The 8,289-nt window shown below is 33.2% G+C and overlaps 1 protein-coding gene across 1 annotated transcript in view; it reads right to left on the bottom strand.

Moving 5' to 3' along the window:
• Positions 1–39: 39 nt before the first annotated feature.
• LOC106463709 (solute carrier family 35 member F5-like) overlaps positions 40–8,289 on the bottom strand; it is a 34,199-nt gene continuing 25,949 nt past the window's right edge. Inside the window, exons 11-12 of the mRNA XM_022391289.1 lie at positions 1,978–2,068; positions 40–368 (exon numbers count right to left, since the gene is read on the bottom strand). Of these exons, the coding sequence (XP_022246997.1) occupies positions 207–368; positions 1,978–2,068 (253 nt within the window). The 3' untranslated portion in view covers positions 40–206. The remainder of the gene's footprint in view (positions 369–1,977; positions 2,069–8,289) is intronic.

Below are 8,289 nucleotides of genomic sequence, written 5' to 3'. Positions count from 1 at the left end.
TATCTAAAACTAGTAAAAATTATAGTGGCAAGGCTTCCATAACGATTCCCCACAAGCTTTTCTGTGGTTTTATATGCTGTATCTTTTATACATCCATAACAGTATACATATTAGACCCAAAATTACACAGGAAATATATATAACATAATAGTTGCACTCAACAACTGCAACAAACGTTTGAATTCTAATTTAGTCACAACCTTAACTTACCTTATATTTGGTTTTTTCCTACAACATATCCAACTGACTAGTTTATGCAGGTACTCTGTCACTGGGTCCCAGTTGTCATAGTGTGCAAGTAAGGTAACAGCAAAGAAAGATAGAAACATCGGCATCATTCCAAAGAAAAAAAGGTTTGGGTATTTTACCTGAATGAAAGTAATTAGATAAGTATCATAAATTCTTCCTAAACTAGTACAGTCAAGACAAGAATAGATATTTATGCCATAAAAAAATTATTATTTTCCATATCAAAAGGTTTAATACCTCTCGCAATGAACTGAAACATTTCTTAAAAATCAGATACAATAAATACTTCTTTAAAATTTAACTTTCGTAAAATTTGTTTTCAATTAGATTTTTGCAAATTTCAAAATACAAAACAAATTCAATCACCTCACACAAAACGTTTGTCTCTCATTTCTAATTCGCTTCAGTTTTATAAGTTTAAAAAATAGTTCTAAGTCACTACTTTAAATGACATTTATCTTACCAAGTAACACTTTTGTTACCAAAACTTCAAATCTGTACTGAGTACTGCATATTTCTCTCTAACTGTTTTGGATTACATTTTTAATTTGACCACATCACTGTGGGAAACTTCTGATGATAGGGTTACGTTTCTAATTTAACCACACCAGTGTGGGAAACTTCTGATGATAGGGTTATATTTCTAATTTGACCACATCAGTGTGGAAAACTTCTGATGATAGGGTTACATTTGTAATTTAACTACGTCAGTGTGGAAAACTTCTGATGATAGGGTTACATTTCTAATTTGACCACATCACTGTGGGAAACTTCTGATGATAGGGTTACGTTTCTAATTTAACTACGTCAGTGTGGGAAACTTCTGATGATAGGGTTACGTTTTTAATTTAACTACGTCAGTGTGGGAACTTCTGATGATAGGGTTACGTTTCTAATTTAATTATGTCAGTGTGGGAAACTTCTGATGATAGGGTTATATTTCTAATTTGACCACATCACTGTGGGAAACTTCTGATGATAGGGTTACGTTTTTAATTTAACTACGTCAGTGTGGGAAACTTCTGATGATAGGGTTATATTTCTAATTTAACCACATCACTGTGGGAAACTTCTGATGATAGGGTTACATTTCTAATTTAACTACGTCAATGTGGGAACTTGTAATGGCTAAATTAACTAACTTGTTAAACAATGAGTTCATTTCTTAAATCACTTGAATTTGTGACAAGATACAATTTCACAAGTGTTGTCACAACTAGAGTTGAATATTTTATTTTGTTTAATTTTGTGAAAAAGCTACTTGAGGGCTGTCTGCACTAGCCATCCCTTATTTCAAAGTGACAGACTAGAGGGAAGGCAGCTAGTCAACACCACCAGCTCTTGGGCTACTCTTTACCATTGAACAGTGGGATTGATCATCACATTTTAATGCCCCCATGTCTGAAAGGACAAGAATATTCAGAAACAGGATTCAAACCCACAGATTGCAAATCAAGTGCCCTAACCACCAGATCACAGAGTTGAATGGTCGACATGGTGTAGCCACAATACTTAAGAGAAGTGCTTTAAACTGCAGGTTATTTTTTACAGGAAGAAAAATCTTCTCTAAAAGATTTACTTAATGGATGTAGTTAAGATGATCTTTTGAAACAGCAGAATAAGGATTAGTTTTGGCACTGTTTACTGCCAACAATACTTCAAATGTGTTGATTTATAATTAGTTACTGTGTTTATGTATTGAATGTTACACAAAATAAGAGAACTAACCTTTTTTAAAACCATATCAAACAAGACTGTTAATGGAATTGTTAATGAGATTGATAATGTGGCAATTAGGGATGAAGTCAAAAAACAGCCCCTGTAGGAGAAACAAAATATTTGGGTAGTTTAAAAAGTGCTTCTAAAGAGATATAACATTAAATTTCATACTCTAAATCCTCACGAAATACAATAATTTCTGAGCACTGTTACAGCTCACACGTTTCAGCTTTTAGATAAACAATTAAACAAATTAATTCTTTTATAACAGAATAATCAGCAACAGATACATAGTTTAAAACTATCTAATCAGTATAGTTTTAAAAAATGAATTGGCCAACAAATCTTTAGCCTTCTCTCTATCAGTAAAGTTCTCAGATAACTTTACCTGATAATCACCAGAGGACTTTACTTATCATCAGATGATTTATTTTGTTATTTACCACAATATTTTACTCATCGATCACAAGATGATTTAGTTTTACAATCACTAGATGATTTTGCTCGATAGTTACCACACACTTCTGATTGATATTTGTCAGATAATCTGGCTTGGTAATGATGGATGATCTATTGTTAAAGTTAGCTTGAGTTTAGTTTATACAAGGTATCAAGTCTGACACAAGGGAGTAGTTGTGTGGAATAGAGGATCAACAACCATGAGAAAATGAAATAGGACCACACATAATGGGTAGTGTGACAGATCATCAAGTAGAAAGGACATTTTCCCACACGCTGTTACTAGAGGGTGTAAACATTGTTTTGCTTAATTTCGTGCAGGCTACCTATGGGCTATCTACAAGGTGCCCGAAAAGTCTGGAACCATAGGCACTTGAATACATTTTACAGAATGTGTTCCACATGCTATCTTTGTAATAAGAAACAAGCTTGGATTAACAGCAGGATTAATTTGACCTTCCCATGCTTTGACAGCACAATAACCAATCAACATATCTGAAATTAAGAAAAGCTGCAAATCACCTATGGTTCAAAACTTTTCGGACACCCTGTACGCTAGCTGTCCTTAATGTTGAAGTGAAAGGCTACAGGAAAGTCATTTAGTCAACACCACCCACTGCAAACTACAGGCATCTTTAATCAATTAGTGGGATTTGACTGTCACTCTTATAACATACCCAAAGCCCTAAAATGAAGAACACAATCTTTTTCATTGGTGTAATGGGGCACGAACCACAAAATCTTGGATCCATATCCAGCACACTAATCACTGGCTCACACCTGATGAGGTGGGAATAATACAGGAATTAGGCTGGACATGGCTAGAAACAGGAGTTCTGAACCTTAAGTGGTAAATGTATTGTCTACAATACAGGAATTAGGCTGTACAGGGCTAGAAACAGGAGTTCTGAACCGTAAGTGGTAAATGTATTGTCTACAATACAGGAATTAGGCTGGACAGGGCTAGAAACAGGAGTTCTGAACCTTAAGTGGTAAATTTATTGTCTACAATACATGAATTAGGCTGGACAGGGCTAGAAACAGGAGTTCTGAACCTTAAGTGGTAAATTTATTGTCTACAATACAGGAATTAGGCTGGACATGGCTAGAAACAGGAGTTCTGAACCGTAAGTGGTAAATGTAGTCTATAACACAGGAATTAGGCTGGACTGGGCTAGAAACAGGAGTTCTGAACCGTAAGTGGTAAATTTAGTCTACAATACAGGAATTAGGCTGGACATGGCTAGAAACAGGAGTTCTGAACCTTAAGTAGTAAATGTATTGTGTACAATACGGGAATTAGGCTGGATGGGGCTAGAAACAGGAGTTCTGAACCTTAAGTAGTAAATGTATTGTCTACAATACAGGAATTAGGCTGGACAGGGCTAGAAACAGGAGTTCTGAAGTGGTAAATGTAGTCTACAATACAGGAATTACGCTGGACTGGGCTAGAAACAGGAGTGCTGAACCTTAAGTAGTAAATGTATTGTCTACAAATGATGATACTTTAAAAAAATAGCCCCCAGGTGGGTGCCCACATAAGCAACGGAGCTCATACACTCATCGGGAGTCCTCAACCACAGGAGAAGGAAAAGATCAGGAAAACCAAAGCCTAAACACCACAGAAATTGTATACTTTACAGGTAAAAAAAATTACAAGACTTTTCCGGGATTAACTGGAAATATCCATATTCATATTATGTTTGGCCAACATACTAACATGGTGCACTATGTAAAATGACCGGTTTACTTACAAACTATCTGAAATAACCTTAGACCTGATAATTTTTACCCAGTGCTTATTACTAGTTATCAAAAATGTCACCTGTATATACTCTACTAGTCCTAATCATTCCATCGTGGATTATATTATTCACTATATATGATTAGAACAAGTGTCATGGAACTAAAGATTTTAATGTAGTAAGTGTATCTTAATGAAGTATGGGAAGCTTTAAGTCAACATTACAAGTTTTTTGTGCACAAAAAATTAGATTTTTTAATTAAACATTTTTATGAAAGACTTGTCTGTGAATTTATGTATTCAGGGTATAACTCAGACTCTGTAGTCTGAGTGCAAGGTGATTTTCATGTTATACTTAAAAAATTTTTTTTTAACCTTTCTGATTTCAAATTTTATTTGCATAACTTCACTAGAGCCTCATATCAAAAGTTTTCAGTAAAACTATATATCTTATGTTATCTTCTCTACCCTAATACTGTATAAGGACTCGTTCCATTTGACAGACTTTGTAACCACTACTTTTTCTCCTCCCCTAAAATGACTACACAATATAACAGACAATTACACATTTTTTTATTTTTACAGCTAAAGCTAATACATCTTTCATTTACTTTTATTTCTTTACAGTTGCACTCACATCCTCTCAGGCTATGGCAATAGTTATTCATTATGCTAGACAGCTTTAAGTTAACAACAGATCAATTTCTTGGCATGCTTGTGTTGAATTATGCAACTGAGCTCTTGCTTGTTTGCAAGTATTTTATCAAATTTTGTTTAACTTTTCTTGTCTAAACTAATTAGTTTCTAATTTGTATGCTTTAGTTTCTTTTAAAACCATAAACAAATTACAAAAAAAACACCAAGATATTCAGAATTTACATCTGAAATCTTTTATTTTCTTTAAGCTTTTCCACACGTACGATTAAAATTGAAGTCCAAGATTAGTCCTAATTCTTAGAAATGATAACGTGGTCTTAGAAACTACTTTTGAAAATTAAAATATGAAATATCACCAAGCATGTAAAATATAATGCCCTAAAATTAATATATCTGGCTTTTAAAGTAATCCATACACCAGATCAATCAGAGCTCCAACAGCAGCAAAGAAACAAAACAACACTAAAATTTTCAAATGTACTGATTCCAAGGGCTTGAGACCCTGTAAGTGTCAGTAAATTGTAATATTCACTTCTTCTCGGTTACAAATAATCCAATAGCAAATGTCAGAGAGAATAATGACACTATTTGAAAGAAGGATGTCCTACAAAGTGTATGGCATGTAGCCTTCACGTTATTGCTTATATCTCTGTAAAGCAAAAACCTTTGTACTTACAAGTTGAGTTTAGCTCAGAAATATATATAAGTGTGAAATTCCATGTAAAGTTAGGAGGTCATATTGGGGGTATTAGAAAACCCAAAATGGGCAACATAGAGCAAAGAAGCACCACGTAATACAGGCAAATGAATATTTCTCTTTGAAATTAAGAACTTAAATTTATGGAACTTTGAATTATAAAATACATTTTAATGTCAAGTGTATTGATAAACACTGATAATAAAATAGTTTAATTAAATTTTTGAAGGTAACTCTATAAAGTCATCACATATGCATTTTGAGCCACCCATGCTCAGAGGGTTACAAATGGTCATGGGATTTACTTAGGCCACCCCCATGAAGGTCCTATTACAATCCCATAAGCTTCAGCAACATCAAAGATCATCAACAGTACTTACAAGCAAAATTCTTCACTAGAGCCTTGCAGTGTAAAACTCCCTCGAATTCCACCACTGAGCCACTGCCCTTTTTAACTGGGACATTGCAGCTCCACAACTACCCCACAAACCATGTAGGGGTTTTCCAAAAATGACTTTCAGGAAACAGTCATAGGTGGAAAGGTGCTATGAATAAACAACTGGCACCCCTGGCATCTGCAGAAAATATAGAGATTGGGCAGATGGTGAAGCAGAAAAAGCCTGTCAGCACCTAGTTAAAAGCCACAGTTGGCATTCACCTGTCATCATAGCCACAGATGATTCCTACACCAAAGATAGTGCTGAAAGCAACAAACCATAAAAAGGTCCTGCCACCAATATCATATTTGAAACTGACAGTACTGGTAATATTCAGAATGCATAGAAGCAAAGTGGCTGCACAGTATTTGTATTATTATTTCATATATATTTTATCTGCCTTTGTCCCAAATTTTGAACTACTTACAAGAGGGAAGGCAACAAGTGAGCAGCACCCTTAACAAGGATTGTGGGTGGCAGAAATTAACTATTATTCTTGTATGCCATCCAGAGCTTAAAGTGAAGGGAAGAGTTATTTTAGGGTATTACACGGATTCGAAGCCGGCTTGCCTGCTCCAAAATTTTGAGATCTACCACAAGGCTAACTTGCTTTCACTGGATGTACATGCTAGGCCATGCAGGGGTAAAGCTACATAAGGAAGTTTCTTCATCAAATCCAACACAACTGTATTGACAGTATGTTGATCTTCTCTGTACTAATAAAGGTGACAATGGCAACCATGGAAGGTTTTCACCAACACTTGGAGGGAAAGAGACTGCTGGAAAACAAAGTACCATATAGTGAAGCTAGGAAAAGCAAAAGATTGAGAATCAACAGAAGAAATAAAAAATAAAAATTAAACAATATAAATATTTTAAAAACTTTATTGAAGGTACTAGGCCTTAGCTAAAAGCTTTTACAAGTGTCAATGGGTCACAGCCCTACCATCATCAGTAAGGAGATAGTTGAAAAACAATATCTCAGTGTTTATATTCCTTTTCTATCTTGCATAATACAAAAATAATTCTGCTTTATAATCACTAACTAATTTTACATAGTAATCACTAAATGGTGCTTTATAATCACTAACTAATTTTACATGGTAATCACTAAATGATGCTTTATAATCACTAACTAATTTTACATAGTAATCACTAAATGGTGCTTTATAATCACTAACTAATTCTACATGGTAATCACTAAATGATGCTTTATAATCACTAACTAATTTTACACGGTAATCACTAAATGGTGCTTTATAATCACTAACTAATTTTACATGGTAATCACTAAATGATGCTTTATAACCACTAACTCATTTTACATAGTAATCACTAAATGGTACTTTATAATCACTAACTAATTTTACATGGTAATCACTAAATGATGCTTTATAATCACTAACTAATTTTACATGGTAATCACTAAATGATGCTTTATAATCACTAACTAATTTTACATAGTAATCACTAAATGGTACTTTATAATCACTAACTAATTTTACATGGTAATCACTAAATGATGCTTTATAACCACTAACTAATTTTACACGGTAATCACTAAATGATGCTTTATAACCACTAACTAATTTTACACGGTAATCACTAAATGATGCTTTATAACCACTAACTAATTTTACACGGTAATCACTAAATGATGCTTTATAATCACTAACTAATTTTACATAGTAATCACTAAATGGTGCTTTATAATCACTAACTAATTTTACATGGTAATCACTAAATGATGCTTTATAACCACTAACTAATTTTACACGGTAATCACTAAATGGTGCTTTATAATCACTAACTAATTTTACACGGTAATCACTAAATGATGCTTTATAATCACTAACTAATTTTACATGGTAATCACTAAATGATGCTTTATAACCACTAACTAATTTTACACGGTAATCACTAAATGATGCTTTATAATCACTAACTAATTTTACACGGTAATCACTAAATGATGCTTTATAACCACTAACTAATTTTACACGGTAATCACTAAATGATGCTTTATAATCACTAACTAATTTTACACGGTAATCACTAAATGATGCTTTATAATCACTAACTAATTTTATATGGTAATCATTAAAAGATTTTATCCAATAATCATAAGATCTTTGCTTTATAATCACTAACTAATTTTACATGGTAATCATCAAAAGATTTTACCCAATAATCATGAGATCTGTGCTTTATAATCACTAGTTAATTTTACATAGTAATCACTAAATGATGCTTTATAATCACTAACTAATTTTATATGGAAATCACTAAATGATGCTTTATAATCACTAACTAATTTTATATGGTAA

The sequence above is a fragment of the Limulus polyphemus genome, unplaced genomic scaffold (assembly GCF_000517525.1).
Source record: "Limulus polyphemus unplaced genomic scaffold, Limulus_polyphemus-2.1.2 Scaffold1466, whole genome shotgun sequence".
NCBI classification, from domain to species: Eukaryota; Metazoa; Arthropoda; class Merostomata; order Xiphosura; family Limulidae; genus Limulus; species Limulus polyphemus.
The sequence above is the reverse complement of the archived record's forward strand: the minus strand, read 5'-3'. Positions and strand labels throughout refer to the sequence as shown.